This window comes from Myripristis murdjan, chromosome 13 (genome assembly GCF_902150065.1).
Source record: "Myripristis murdjan chromosome 13, fMyrMur1.1, whole genome shotgun sequence".
NCBI classification, from domain to species: Eukaryota; Metazoa; Chordata; class Actinopteri; order Holocentriformes; family Holocentridae; genus Myripristis; species Myripristis murdjan.
Window position 1 is genome coordinate 36,262,416 of NC_043992.1, and position 16,053 is coordinate 36,278,468.

Consider the following 16,053-nt stretch of genomic DNA (forward strand, 5'->3'; position numbering starts at 1 on the left):
CCCGCTTTATTCTATTAGCTAATTGCACTCCGAGGCCTTCACATGCATGTTGTGTTAACTAGCGGTGCAGGATTTGGACCGTGCAGGCTTCTTCAGCGAGGCTTATTACAGGAAAACTGCGAGGTGAGCAAGGGAGTGCCTTTCAATAGAGCTAAGCCCCAGGCAAAGACATTTGCGTGGGCAGAAAGTTCATTAATTTCCAAAACAGTGAAAAATATAAAGATAGGGAGGCATTAGCTTGATCTGCGGGATTGAGTGTTACACTCCTCCTCTCTCCGCTCACCTCTGGGGGTGGCACTATATGTGTGAAGAGTGGATGTCCCCATAGCAACGCAAACTGAAACACACTTCCAATAGATGTGTTTGTGGAAAGAGAAGAGGTTGGACGCTCAGGCCAGTCACCATATGTAAAACGAGGGCTTTGCACCAAATGGTTTTTCTGCCTCCAAGTCCCCCCGCAGCACCTCAGGACCAGGTGATGCTAGCGGAGGGACCCTTGACTCACTCACGGGCCGTAAGTGGCAATAAGATGACCTCATCCCTCGCTGCTAGATTTTTTTTTCTTTCTTTCTGTCTTTTTTTTTTTTTTTTTTTTTGGCTCTGCCTAATTAATCTGGGCACTCTCGTTGGCTCCTGACAGCAGGCTTGTAAAGTAAGATTTGTGCACTGCTCATTATCATTGATGAAGTGGAGTGTCAGTGGTGCCAGGCAGCTTGGCTGGTCGGGGTTGATGTGGGTGAGCTGGTGGTGGGGAAGTTGTCCACCCAGTCACTCCTGTCTCTGCTTCGACAGTTCCACTCCCAGATTAATTGCTCCCAAACCACTTTTGCGGTTGAATTGAATTGTAATGATTCATAAGGAAGTGCCGAGTGTGTGATTGTACGTGGATGTGGAGGCGGCGAGGAAGATCTCGGGGGTATATTCTGCAGATTCCCTTGTTTAGCTCTTTTATTGGAGCTGGTCAAAAAAAAAAAAAAAAAAAAAAAAAAAGAAGCCCACAGTTAGTGGATTTATTTATGGTCGGCTATTATTACCCTTGAAGTTCAGCTGCAGCAAGTTCAGTACACTAACGACAAATAGCATTTTTTTTTTTTTTTAAAATGTCATAAAGTGCTTTCCAAAAACTAAAAGTAACACAAGCCAATGCAATATGTTTGCATGTCTATGGATATTCTCATTTATCCAGGTCATCGTTCTCTTTGGGTAAATTGAATCGTAGGCAACTGGACTTGAATTTGTCTTAGTCAGACTAGTGCGGACTAGAAAGACCGAACTGATGAAGACAAATCCAAGTCCAGTTGCCTACGATTCAATTTACCCAAAGAGGATATGTTTTGCATGAATCAAATACAGGTTTTCTATGAGAATGAAACAGGACAAATGCATTGAAAATACGGGTAGCATCCAATAATGTGAACTCCTGTTTGCCGAGATGTACTTGAAGAAATGATTTTCAAAAGCAATGCTAATTTTGCCATCCTAAGCTCCTCAGGCAGGCAGAGGGCTGATCACTTTGGTGTTGAGCTTAAACTTAAGAATTGCCAGCAGGGCTCCATTTGAGAATCTCAGGCTGCTTATTGGGCTCCCAGGGAGTTAAAAGATTTGAGGTTTTGTAGTACATGTAGATGGTAAGTGTTCACTCGGGCTTTCTGGTGGCACTGGTAACGACTAGTATGGCCACACAGGCTAGGTGAGAGAGGGGTGGATTTGAACGGATAGTGATTTAAACCAGGATAGCCTCCATTTAGGTGGACCAGCCAGTTCATCTCAGACATATTGATCGGCACAATTTACTCTCTTTACTCGGAGGATTATGCCTCTGTGGAGTAATATAAAGGTTTCCTGACATGTCAATCACCTGTCACGGCCAATTCCACCGAGCAGGCTTCATCCTGTCACCAAGATGGGCTCGCCAGCTCCCCCGCCAATCAAACGGGCTGCATGTCTATCACCGGGGGTTCTTGGAGGGCACACTTAGATTTACAACAACTCGCTTGCTACGCTCACTTTTTTCATTCTTCCATTTAGGAGCGCTATCGATTTAGCGGTTTTATTTTAAGCATCTCACAGTCACTCATTAGAATACCTCCTTGCCCTCTGCATGTGCTTATCTCGACTGTGCCCCGTGCTTCTTGTTTGCCTGTGCGGGACTGAGCGATTAGGACTAGTTTCCCGATTGCGGCCGTAGCAGCACTGTGTGGGCAGATGTACAGTGCTTGTGATGCATTTGTTGGTTGCCAGAATCTCCTCCTGACCTCTGCAAATGACTCCTCAGCAGGAAGTGTGGATGTAGGCAGGCCAGAGGCAGGGCATTGATTCCATGGTTGGATTTATAGTTGAATCCCTCCGTTTGGATGAGAGGCTCTGACCTTGCCTATCTCAGGTGGGGAAGGCTGATGCCTGACTACCCATGGGCTGTAGGGAAGTTATTAAAAACTCCATTACGACCATTCAAAGACAGACATAACTCATGGCGGGGATATAGAGATGTCAAAACAGAGATTGATCTAGGAAGGAAGTGTAACCCAGAGAAAACTTAAGAAAGGTGGGAAGACTGCCGACCGCGGAGCCGGGACTCAACGCTGAGCTTTATCCATCAGTCAGACCCTGAATGGATCTCTCAGCCAGCCATCTATCATGCCTCTTCTCAATAACCACCCTCTGTCACCGAGCAGATCCTGAAGGAGTTTAAGGATGAGGACTGGAACATAGGCAATATCATCCACACGCTGACCAACAGGCGCTACGGAGAGAACTGCATCGCCTACGCGGAGAGTCACGACCAGGTGGGCCATTTCGCCGTCATCCCACTTCACCATTTCAGTATTGTTAGCATCATCTGCTGTAGCTGTGGCTAATAGCACCTGACCCACCTCGCCAGGCTCTGGTCGGTGACAAGACTCTGGCCTTCTGGCTGATGGACAAGGAAATGTACACCAACATGAGCTCCCTGATTCCCATGACACCCATCATCGACCGCGGCATCCAGCTGCACAAGATGATCCGCCTCCTCACTCACGGCCTGGGTGGAGAGGGCTACCTCAACTTCATGGGTGAGTCGTCATAGTAACGCACACTGAGACTTAGACCTGGGGTAAGTTTAGTCACACATAAATAATGTCCAAAAAAAAAAAAAAAAAAAAAAATCAAAAAACAGCCCTCGCCGTTCTGTGAGGGTGTATTTTGGTAGAGGTGAAATCATCTTTTGTTTTGCTTTTTGCACATTGATTTTTCCCATACACATTCCAGTTTATTTATTTGTTCATTTGGAGTAAAAATAAAAAGTAACAGCAGAAAATCCAAAAAAAAAAAAAAAAATAGCCTACATTTTACATTAAGTGTAATCATGTCAGGTCATCTCTTAGGTCATGTATCATAGTGTATATCATATGTCATATCTTATGCCATTTACTCATATAATCGTATCTTATGTCATACAATCACACCATGTTATGTCAGTATATTCATTCATTCATTTGGACCTCTTAGCCTGTGTTTAGGCAACTGTGTGACAATTACACTGAGTAAAAATAAAAAGCAACAGCAGAAAATCAAAAAAAAAAAAAAAATAGCCTACATTTTACATTAAGTGTAATCATGTCAGGTCATCTCTTAGGTCATGTATCATAGTGTATATCGTATGTCATATCTTATGCCATTTGCTCATATAATCGTATCTTATGTCATACAATCACACCATGTTATGTCAGTATATTATCATATCAGATGTCTGTTTGGTTCAGTAATCTGATCTTTATGTTCTGTTTTTTGAACAAAACAGGCGAGCAAAATCATTTCAGATCCCTCTCTTGTATTCTCCCTGCATTTCAACCCCCCCACCCTCAGGCAGATGTTACAGTTCCCCAGCGGTAAACGTGCATACAAACATGTATTCATTCCCCGTCCATCCAACTCCTCAAAAAGCAATGGGCCCAAAAAAAAAAAAAGCTTTAACATGAATATTTAACTGATGAGGCTATCCCTATTGAATTTGTTTGTACCATTTGGGGGTGCTATGCACTATGGTGTTATTTTGTGTTATTTATTCAGCAGTACAGTCAAAAACAAATTTTACCTTGGCAACAATAAAGAGACCATAATTCATAAAGGCCTGGAATAAACCTTTTGTCCCTTTTTCCATGTGGGGGAAAAAAAAAGTGTCCTGTTATTAGATTTATTGTGTCGCTTTCATGGATATGTCTCTAGAGTGGTTCTCCACCAGTGAGTCAAGGCTGACGATAACCATCAAAGAAACCTTTTGAAGTGCAGTTGATTCTGGTTAATATTCACTTCCCAGGGCTCATGGTGAAATGCAGGACAAAAGCTGTCGAAAATCAGATAGGCTTTTCAAATCCAGCCGGTCCTCTGTCGCTGCTGAAGCGCTCTTCATCCCCAACACATCATCTGAGCAATGGTGTGACTTTATCATGGCCTGCTGGTAAAGATAATAAAGTGATAATTAATGATGTTGGAAGTTGACCTTGGCCGAGGGGAAAGCGTCTCCATGCTTATGGTGGTCTCCGGCTTAATGTAAATACAGCATACGCTCGCTATCCACAGCATTGTAGCTCCACCTGGTGACTAGGTGTTCCAGCCAAACCGTGTGTCCTAATTTATGAGATAATTTGATATGACGGCTGTGCTGCTACTGTGGAATCATTATTCCTTTTTTTTTTTTTTTTTTTTTTTTTTTTTTTGCATGGACATTACTTTAAGACAGTGAAGCATGCTCTCCTCTGCAACAAGCCAACAGTGAACATCTCTTATTCCACATGCGATGCAGTAGCCCATTTGGACCGCTCTCTGGCAACAGTTGAAATTTCTGCTATGTGGATTGATATGGGGGGGAAAAGTATAATTAAAGCTGTTTCCTTTTGATGGACAATCATAACAGGGCAGCTCACAATGAACAGGATGTCAGATAGTTGACCCCATGTGGGCAGCTGAGGGACAGTTGATAGTAATTATATCTGATTCTGTGGCAAAAAGTATAGCTCAAAGCATGCTCTGCTGCGCTCTCTGATCTTTGTCTTCCATGGATCCTACATTTACTGTCAACCTTCTGCCATCCTGTGCAGCTCCAACTGCTTCGGTTTTATGAGTGCAGGAGTTGCAGTATCACCACTTTTTTTTTTTTTTTTTTTTTTTTTTTGTTGGTTTGAAACCCAAAGCCCTTCACCTAGGGATTAATGGGATGCGGCAGAAAAAAAATAGTCCAATCATTTAAATATAACTGCAATTATTGTGCACTAGTATGGAGAATAATACAGTTTTTAGTTTACAGCTGTACCACTAACTGCTTATCAGAAGACGACATATTACCATTATTATGTAACTCCAGTCACAAAATGTTCAAACCAGTTCGACGCAGTTGTATTCATATAGCCCGTCTCATACAACCATTTGCGATGCAATTTACAACACAAATTGAAAAAGATTTGTTTAAAATAAAAAAAGATTGTTGATCAATTATTTTGATGAATCACTTTTTATATATATAAAAAAAATATATATATGAAAGAATTGGCACATTCACCGAAGCCTCTCAGCTTTGAACTAACATATTGTCCATTTGTTTGTAGATTCCTTACATCTTTCCTTCACATACAGCATACAAATTTCATGAGCTCACACACTGCAGCAAAAACAGTGTCTTTTATGGCTTGTCTGGGGCCACTGACCTCCATCTTTTCGAAGAAACAAGCGCATCAGTCGCACACACATAAAAAAAAAAATAACCGGTGGAGCCGCTTCCAGTTTAGCGATTGATTTATTACGAGGTGTCATCTAAATGAGGTCAGCTGCATTTATGTTGCAGTAAGGCAATTAAAATACCGGAGGCGCTATTTAAGCACTGGGATTGTGTCTGTTTGTGATTTCAGCTAATTAACTGGCAGCACACTGTGACTGAAGTTCTGAATGTACAGTAGCTCTCTCTTCCAAGTATGAGACTGGGAGAATGTGGGATTACACATCTTTTACCCTTACCTAACAACCACCCACAGCCTCAGTCTCTGTTTGACATCACCTCATGCAGCCCGGCCGTTCGTTATGAATGAATTGTGGGTTGAGCGGGGGAATTTGGCAGCTACGTTTGCGATGAGACATTGGGCACTGCAGACATTCATGAAGTCGGTGTGCTTTCTATTTCTGAATACGCAGTGATACTCAGAAGGTGGCATTACGGGGCCCACATGTTCCATCTATTGCTTCGATGGCATTTGGCAATCCTGCTTTGAAAAGAAATCAACTTTGGTGGTGCTGATTTCATCTGCCGCTTGCGGGAAACAGATATGATGCCCCTCTCACTGCAGCGCTGCCTTTTGTGCCCCAACCGGCAGAGCAGTAACAGATGATTGTGACATCCCTGCTGCGTATGCGACTATCCTCTGAAAAGCGGCCAAGTCCAAAAAGACGAAGGGTTACCAAAAGTTTGGGCAGTGTGGGGACGGCTAATGCCGGTCCATAATCTAAGTGCCTTATTTCTGCCAGCAGAGATATAGTAGGAATATTTGGCCACCTGTATTTTTTTTTTTTTCACTTCACCCTCTCACATTCCAAATAGAGTAAATGAACTCTATGAACAAGGCAGCAACAAGGCATATTAACATAAAAAATAAGGCACGCTATCAAATACTGAGCGCAGAGCGTGGCGCAGGGGTAAATCAGCCGCCCACCACTGCAGAGACCCGGGTTCGCAGTAGCAGCAGGGAGGGAGGCAGGGTTGAAAGGGGCATGCTAATGTGGTACACACTGGGAATTGAACATGTCTAAATTGGGAGGATATAGGGGGAAAAAACGCCAAAGTAAATGAGTAAATAAATAAATACTGGGCATGGGCCGATGTATGAATCAGTTTTTGCTTTAGTAAATAAGACAGAAGGAGATGTGATCGTTTGAATAACCTCCACCTCCAGTTTTGCACCTTACAGCTGACATGCTTAAAACTACATGTTAATTAGGTGTAAAGCGCAACGCTCATGCCCTGCTGGCCTTAACCGTTTTCAACACCTTCTGCGCTGGTGTCATGAATCAGATTGGTCCTTCCTCCACATGCAATTGCACTGATGTCACTGCGAACCTTTAGTAGATATGGGAGTGAATGTTTTATTTCAGGTGCCAGTGCAGGCTTGCCGCTCTTATCGGTGTTACACGGTGTCCGGGCGTGCACCGATTACATTACTTGCCCACGGCTGCCACCATCAATTTCTTTCTTTTTTTATTTCATGTTCGCATATCAGGGCTGATGCTCAAGAAATAAAATAATAAGTATGTTACTTAGTCATCTGTTGTGTAAGTAGTGAACCAACCTTCTGAACCAGGGCTTCTCAACGTCTACACCTCGGGTTGCGTCTGACCGGACAGCAAGTCAATCCAGGCCTGGCCCGTACCGTGTGTTATGAATGTAATACATTATGAGGGTTTAATGAAGTTTGCTATTTTGCATGTTGTTGCTGCCAAGTTCGTGCATCAATGTTCAACTGGAGAATTTGCAAGAGGGTTGAGCAAAGTCTCTTTACAATGAGTGGAGTTGTCAACTCAGGTAAAATTTAATGGTGTCTTCACTTCACCTGGATCTCTGTCTCTGCTCTTCTCTGCTGTGTGTGTGTGTGTGTGTGTGTGTGTGTGTGTGTGTGTGTGTGTGTGTGTGGAGGGACTGAGCCCCGCTGTTGTTGAAACTATAGACAGCAGAGGAGAGGAGAGAACTAGCACAAGTTTAAAGCGAGTTGAGATTAAATGTTATTCTGTTATCACCAATCGTTCCAGACCTCTTTACTTTGACCATCCATGGTCAAAATGTAAGGGGAAGATCTAAAGATCTCAAATAAAAGATCAAAGTAAACACTCTACAGATATTGAGCCGACAACAATCTTTTCTTGTAGAATGTCTGGTGTAATCAGTAACACCGTTGTTGTCATGAGTTTATTAACCAGTGGAAAAAATCCTCACCGTGGCATCCCTTCCACACTGGGGTATATGCACTATATGGACAACAGTATTGGACCACCTACACATGACACCTACAGGAGCTTTTCTGACATCCCATTCTAAATCCATAGGCATTACTATGGAGTTTGCCCCATCTTTGCAGTTACTTTGCAGCTTCCACTCTTCTGGGAAGGTTTTCTACAAGATTTTGGAGAGTGTCTGTGGGAATTTTGCTCATTCATCCACAAGAGCATTTGGGAGGTCTGACACTGATGTTGGATGAGGGGGCCTGGCTCACAATCTCTGATCTACATGATCCCAAAGGTGTTGGATGGGGTTGAGGTCGGGGCTCTGTGCAGGCCGGCCATGTTCTTCCACACCAAACTCATCCAACCATGGAGCTGCTTTGTGCACTGGGGCTCAGTCATGCTGGGACAGAAAAGGACCTTCCCCAAACTGGTCCCACAAAGTTGGAAGCGGAGAATTGTCCAAAATGTCTTGGAAAGCTGAAGCATTAAGATTTCCCTTCATTGGCACTGAGGGGCCGAGGCCGTGCCCAGAAAAACAAGCCCACAGCGTTATCCCTCCTCCATCAAACTTTACAGTCGGCACAATGCAGTCAGGCAGGGAACCTGACTGCATTGTGCCAACCCCAACCCTGGCATTCACCAAACCCAGACTCGTCCATCAGACCATCAGATAGAGAAGTGTGATTGGTCGCTCCATAGAACATGTTTCCACCGCTCCAGAGTCCAGTGGCAACGTGCTTTACACCGCTCCATCTGATGCTTGGCGTTGTGCTTGGTGATGTAAGGCCTGCATGCGGCTGCTCGGCCATGGAAACCCATGTCATGAAGCTCCTGGTGCACAGCTTTAGTGCTGATGTTGATGCCAGAGGAGGTTTGGAGCTCTGCAGTTACTGAGGCAGCAGAGCGTCGGCCACTTTTACGCACTATGAGCCTCAGCGCTCGGCGACCCCGCCCTGTAACTTTACGTGGTGCTGCCCCCTGGTGGCTGAGTCGCTGTGGTTCCTAAACGCTTCCACTTTGCAATAATCCCAATTCCAGCTGATGGTGGAATATCTAGGAGGGAAGAAACTTCACAAACTGAGTTGTTGCAGCGGTGGCTTCCTATTACATTACTATTACAGCAGCATGCTGGAACTCAGTGAGCTCTTTAGAACGAGACTTTCTTTCACTAATGTTTGTAAAGGCAGACTGCATGGCTAGCTGCTGGATTTTATACACCTGTACAGTGAGACTGAATGAAACAAATGAATTCAGTGATTAAGAGGTGTGGCCCAATACTTTTGTCCATGTAGTGTATATGATGCATATTTTTTTTTCTTTTTCTGTTTTCTGTTAATCAGATTCAAGCTGTTTAAATGATTTTAAGACTCAGTTTTCAAATGAACACACTAAGGTTACCTCTTTTATATTACAAAATTACAAAAATAGTTTGTCATTCCAAACTAGCACAGGCCCTCCACTGCAGGTGCCTCGCTCATTTGGTGCATGTTGGGGGAATAAAAGTTGTGGGACAATGGGGTTTGTATATTTTGGCCTGAGGGTAGCACTAGAGGGAAGGCCACCAGAGGCCACCAGGTTTGACAGTGTGTATCCTCTGGGTGACATGAATGAGCTTTCCAAATTTCATGGCAATCTGCCCAGTAGATTTGGAGATATCAAATTTGACACTTTGGCCTAAGGGTACCACTAGAGGAAAGGTAAAAGCACAGCAAAATCAAAAGGAATCTTCCTTTGCAGATTATGAATGCACTGACTAAATACCAGGTCAATCCGCTAATTGGATTCCCTGGTATCTTGTTTGCAAATTTGACATTTTAGACTGAGATTGGCATTAGAGAAAAGGTAATGAAGTCACCAAAAATCAAAAGGTTCATCCTCCGGGAAGCACGAATGTGTTCACCAAATGTAATGGCAATCCATCAAACAGACCCAGACATTAACTCTGATATCTGACAATCTAAGTTTGGCTCTAGAGGAAGGTCATAGGGTCACCACGATCAAGAGGAATCTTCCTTTTGGGAGCATGAATACACTCACCAGATATCACAGCAGTCCACTGATTACATTTGGTGATATCTTGTGTGTGTGATTAAAGGTCACAAGGGCACTAAAACTGACAGGGTTCACCCATCGAGGAGCATGAATGTACTCGCTAGATTTCATGGCAGTCTACCTAATGGATTTCAAAATATGCTGCCTTGGACTTCAACACTGAATGGATGAACATACAGACGGACGAGCCAACATGGCCATCTTTAGGCTCTGTCTGCCAGCAGGGCAAAATCCTCCAAAATTCCTCTCACATCGATGCTATCCTCTTGTTTCTCATGTTGCTGGCCATGTAAGTTTTTAACCTCCAGATCCAAGATCACTCCTCTCGCTGTTACATCTCACCCCAGTGCAGAATAGAGGCTGGTTGTTGCATATTGCACTGCGGGACCTTAAAACTACTGTGTCACATATGAGCCCATCCTGCAGTGCCTTCTGACTAAACTTTACCTAAAAAAAACACCTACCTTTAATATGTATTGACCCATTCACGAATAACCTTTTGCTAAAGTTTGGAGACTGCCGTATCAAAACAAGTTATATAAGCCATAGACAAAAAAAAATTCTGTTCTGTTTTTGGTAAACATCATGGCACTGAAATTGCCCCTCTTAGGGTTACTAATGATATCCTGATGAATGCAGATCCTGGCAAGTGTGATAGCGCTACTTGACCTAATCAGAGCCTTTGACTTCAGTAATCATGCCATTCTAATTGATAATAGTCCATGTGTAATTATGTTGCTTCTGCTTCGTTTACTGCATTTGGCGTGCCACAAATCTCAGTTCCGGGGCAAGCACAGTTCTGTTCCAAAATGTCGTCGGCAGAACATAGCATCTTGATAGGATATTACAGTGTATTACTCAGATAACGCAGTCGATGCAGTTAAAGGTAAAAGGGCTAAAAATAAATAAATAAATAAATGGTCCAGTGTTGCAAAGATTACAGTGTGCAGAATTCTGCTGCCAGCTTTTTGGTCACAGTAACCTTATTTAAGTTTTCCTTGTTTTTCTAGTTATCCTTCCTGACTTTTATGCAATTGCCTTTTTCTTTTTATATGCCAGATGCATTTACTTGTTCTTTTGTAACCCTGCCATGTATTATTTCATTATCCAGTTCATGGTCAGTTCATAGCGGTTGTGCATCAGTGTTACATCACAGATTTCAGGATGGGACAAACTCGTCTGTCTTGCTCACAGAACTGTCCTGGAGTGTCGAAAAAAACAGAATTGAAATGAATGAAGTGTTCCCCTTTTAAAAAGGATTACGCAGTGAGCTGCATTCCATTTCCTTAAATTATAATTTGCTGAATTATTCAGTCAAGTAAGACAAATTCACAATTCAAACTTTAATTTACCCCAAGTAATTCTTAGCCGTTTGAAGAAAAAAAAAATCAGATGTAGAAAAGAGAATACTATGTAGGAGGCTGAGAGGGGAATAATGTTCTCTTTTGATAGTTGCTGTGCGACTGTCTAAAATAATAGTGCTATTATCTCTTGATGACAGTACCTAGTTGATGACAGCTTTTTTTCCCCCCTTAAAGAAAAGAACACCAAATCAAGAAACTCCAAATGCTTTGAAATCCCCAAAGGTGCATGCCCAAAGAGTCTTGCCCTGAGGACTTGGCAAAGTTTAAGGCGTCAGGCAAGCATCTGTGAAATGCTTAAACAAAGAAAAAAAAAAAAAAAATTCAAGTAAATAGAAGATGACACACCATGTCAGTGGATCAATGACTGCAGAGTCATTTAGCCAGTGCTGAGCAAGAACAAATTGTTTGAGCAAGCAAATCAATTTGAAGTGCCTAGCCTAGAAAAACCCTTCTATTTACTCATGACCAATAGCAAACATCACACAGAAAGAGGACAGGAGGAGCATCAGTATTTGCAAAACGGAGAGATGGATACTGTAAAGGTTGTTGGAGTGTCAATGACATTAAAGCGGCAAGTGGCGTGGCAGTAATGAAACGCCTCAGTGGTTTTATCATTACATCAGCAGGGATACAATGGAAGCACTCTCACTTCCTGACTTTCAGGGCTCACAGAGACTTAAGATAACCTTGCAGGTTTACAGTCTAAATTATTGAGCTAAAAAGTTCTCCTCGACCACTCTGTATTCATGGAAAGCTACAATGTAACAGGCAATCATTATACTGCGGCCTTGGATGGTGAATTGAAATCCAGCACTTCCTCCTCATACATTTCAAATAGATAATCTCACTGAAAGGTAACTGGGTTTTCAAGCTCTTGGCTTTTGATGAACGTGCCGATCCCACCTCTGCTGTTTGACCAGTAATGCTTATTTAATGTGCACAACCGGGAGTGTGAGCGTACATTAACACTCAAAGCAACAAGAAATCAATCTAGCAAGCGCAAATAATCCCTGGAACACATTTTCAACTTGTTTTTTTTTTTCCCCGCCTTCCGCACTGCGCTTAAAACCTTCCATGACTCCTTCCCTTGCATCCCTTCTGATTTCCCTCATTGATCTTGCTTTCCCAGAATCCCTACGATGGAAAACACATTGATCCTTGGCTCCTTCTTGTGCTGCTAATTACTGAGGGGACCGTGTCACTGTCAGGCCCTTATCTGATGCAGAGCTGTGCAGAGGAGTAATGGGATGTGCCAGCTAGAAAGCTGTCTGACATAACCTTGTGTAAACACGGGTGCCCCCCATTAATCATATCTTTGTTGGAACCACCATGAATTTAAGAATTGAAATCATCTTAAGAAACGTGTCTCTTTTTTTTTTTTTTCACGTCCCAAATGAGTGCAAATTCTTACATGTAAGACGTTCTTAAGGGGCCAAAAGCAAATGCATATTTGGCAGCAGCTTGCAGTTTAATACGCTGGTTGCAGGTCGGCCTCCAAACAAGATGCACAGGTTGATTTAACTAGGTCTGCCAACTTGAACAGAGATGCATTCCCTCGGTAGCTTTGCAATGTCAAGCAGTGCATGCAAGCCCGAATGGAATTTCACAGGAAAAAAAAAAAAAAAAAAAAACACCTGCTGATTTGAAACTTCTTTTCTCTAAAACACCTGATAATGACTGTAGTTACAGTAACTTACCGGAATCCAAAGGTGTTCCCCGAGTATCCTGAGGGGGTGATGAACCATTACATGTCTGAAACTTGGAGGGAATTTGCCGGTAATAATAAGCTTTATTTTTATAGCACCTTTACAAAGTGCTCTGACAGACGCAGCGAAGGCAGAATACTCAAAAAGTAAAATAACAACAGAAAGCTGTACAGAACGGCCAAACGAGAGCAATACAAAACAGGAAAACAAAAGACGCACAGCACAGCGGAGAGAAAACAGAGGGATGGTGAAAGATGAAGATGATAAAAGAGACAAACACAGTAGAAACAAACAAAAAAAATCAAATATAACATAAAAAAATGACAGCTATAAGAATAAAAGCAATAATGAGTAAATAAATAAAGTAAGTAAGTAAGTAACAGACAACAGAATATTTATGATAGATTAAAAAAAAAGACAGCAAGCGGTGATTGCATGAGTCAAGTCTTGGAATGATTAATAAGAACGTGTAAGGTGAAGGTGTATCTCATGTCGGGGCAGTGGGATGATTAATTTTCAGAAACAGATCTTAAACAAAATAGAGACACAGAGAGAGGGTCCAGACAATATGGGAGGTCTCAAACCTAATATTTTAATCCCCTTATTCAAAAACATAATTCTTGTAGTTCTTAGGCTTCGACTCTTGACATTGGCACTTTGACTGGGAGGGGGAGCTTTTATTGTGATAAGATAAGACACTTGAACAGTACATAAGCTGTGCTGTAAGTAAGTTCAGCCGGCCATATGGAAAAATATCTAGGCATCCAGTCACATTACTAGTTTCTTGTAATTTTATCAGCGGAAACTTATTTCCAGAGGTGTAAACAAGCTAGACTTAACATTTTTAATATTTGAAAAAAACAACAACAACAAATCTTTGTGTATATAATACTCACATTCCTTCATAATATTCCCCGTCAGATCACAGTTCCCCAGCTATAATATGAGACACAAATTATGTTTTTATTTATGTGTGTATTAGGGTGAGGATCCATCATATTCCATTCTTCTTCAGAATGTGCTATCTGGTTTATTTCAGCTGTGAGGAGGCAGAAGAGGGTGATTATTATGGTGATTAATGCAGGCATATGGGAGGAACATTGCCGTATTGTGGTGGAGAGCTGGAGAGGGAGGGAAAAGATTAACTAATGGAGGTGTGTCTGATGTGTTTCTTTAAAGCCGCGCTGAGATGCAGAGTCACAGGCTTCCACGAGGGCACCGGATAAACTACTGGAAATCAATCATCTCCACTTGTCTTTAAAATAACAGTGGGGAAACTGAAAATAAACACCAGTAAACAGAGCTCAGGTCATTTATACAGCTAATTAAGTGCAGCTCTTTTGAAAGCTTTTATCAAAGCATGGGTGTAGCCTATATCTGGGCTTTGCTGTCTTAAACGGTGATTAGCAGGCAGACCACGTTTTTACCAGAGTTCTCCAGCCCCTGTGTGTGTGTGTGTGTATATGTGTGTGTGTACATGCCCTCCCTGCCTCCATATGCCTGACACACTCTCACAGTGCAAGTGAATGATAAGAAATAGCTCACTGCTGGCTTCCCACTAAAGGCAAAATCCACACTAAAACACTCACACTTTAAAAAAAAACAGCTATTGGTGATGTACCTGGCATTCCTCGGTCCATTTTGTTGTTTCATGGTGTTTTTTTTTTTTTTTTTTTTTTTATTTCTTACGTCAACAGATAGCCGGGCAAACCCAGGCAATGTAACTCCACAGTGAGATATTTCTAGCACAACTACAGTGGGCCTTTTTATAGCAGAAAAATTCAACATCAACAGAAGAACGCGGGGCAGTCCCTGAGAATAAAAGAGCAATTTGCACCAGAGCTCAACCATCTTAATGGGAGAAATCCATCACTGAAGAGGCAGAAATACCAATTCCTACACCGAACCGTGCCCTCAACAGGAATGCAAGATTGCATTATGGCTGCATAATGCAATGGAGCCATAGCTTGTGCCTTTGCAGATCTGTTGTCAGTGGTATGGGAAACAGCAGCAGCATCCTCTTTGACAGCGTTTTGGTGTTATAACACAACATTGCTCGCTCTCCACTCTCACTTTTTCTTAGCTGGAAAAATATACTAGGCTGTGATCACTTTTTTATTTCTTCTTCAAAACAAGGTGCACATATGAGCATCACCTGTAGACACAGAGCAGGAAGACTCCTTGTTTCATGCAAGGAGTTTGATATCATTGCCATAGCTATGGACTTGCAGCATAGCAAGCTGATGGCGATTGTGTTGAGAATAAAAATAAGACAAAAAGAAAGTGACGATTGCTCTGCTTGTGTTTGAGGAAGAGGATGACTGGCCTATTCTATAACAAGGAGGTAGTTAAACTTTGCATACGGTTTATACACACCAGGATCACTGTTCCTCCAGGCGCCGTGTGTGTGCAATATGGCTGTTCACCTTGATGTGCACACGGAAGCACCCGAAAAAAAGTGCAGTGCAATGGAGGGTGCATCAAGTGGAAGAGGCGCGTGGCTGCCATGACAAAACCACACAAAAAAGGCAATTGAAAAAAAAACAAAAAAAACAAAAAAACGATTGAAGCAAGTGGAAAAAAGGTGCATCCTCATTCAGAAGATTTGCATACAACACCGTGAACCATCCTCTCCGGGAAAGTATAGAAAATCACCAGCTGGAGATGAACTTTATATAAGAGGGAGAATGAAGGAGAGTGGGTTAAACAAAAAGGAAATTACAACACGTCATTGCAAAATAACTCCTAGAGCGCGCCGAACACAGCGGAGTGATGATATCTAACATTGAGCGAGTATCCGAGGGTGGATTTTTCCTTTAAGCAGCACCGAAGGAGTGCGTTCTCCGAGGTAATCATGGGGCTTCGGTGGTGCTTAACAAGTGGAGCCTGTAGCACAACATTTGAGGGTGTTCTCCTTTTATGCCGCTGCTCCCTCTTGACATGTTCTTGATATCATGTGAATGTTACCTGCA

General features: G+C 42.5%; 1 protein-coding gene across 1 annotated transcript in view; it reads left to right on the plus strand.

Moving 5' to 3' along the window:
* Nucleotides 1-16,053, plus strand: part of LOC115370258 (1,4-alpha-glucan-branching enzyme-like) — a 94,466-nt gene that overhangs the window by 49,388 nt on the left and 29,025 nt on the right. The window contains exons 11-12 of the mRNA XM_030067194.1: nucleotides 2,676-2,786; nucleotides 2,882-3,053. Coding sequence (XP_029923054.1) covers nucleotides 2,676-2,786; nucleotides 2,882-3,053 — 283 coding nt within the window. The remainder of the gene's footprint in view (nucleotides 1-2,675; nucleotides 2,787-2,881; nucleotides 3,054-16,053) is intronic.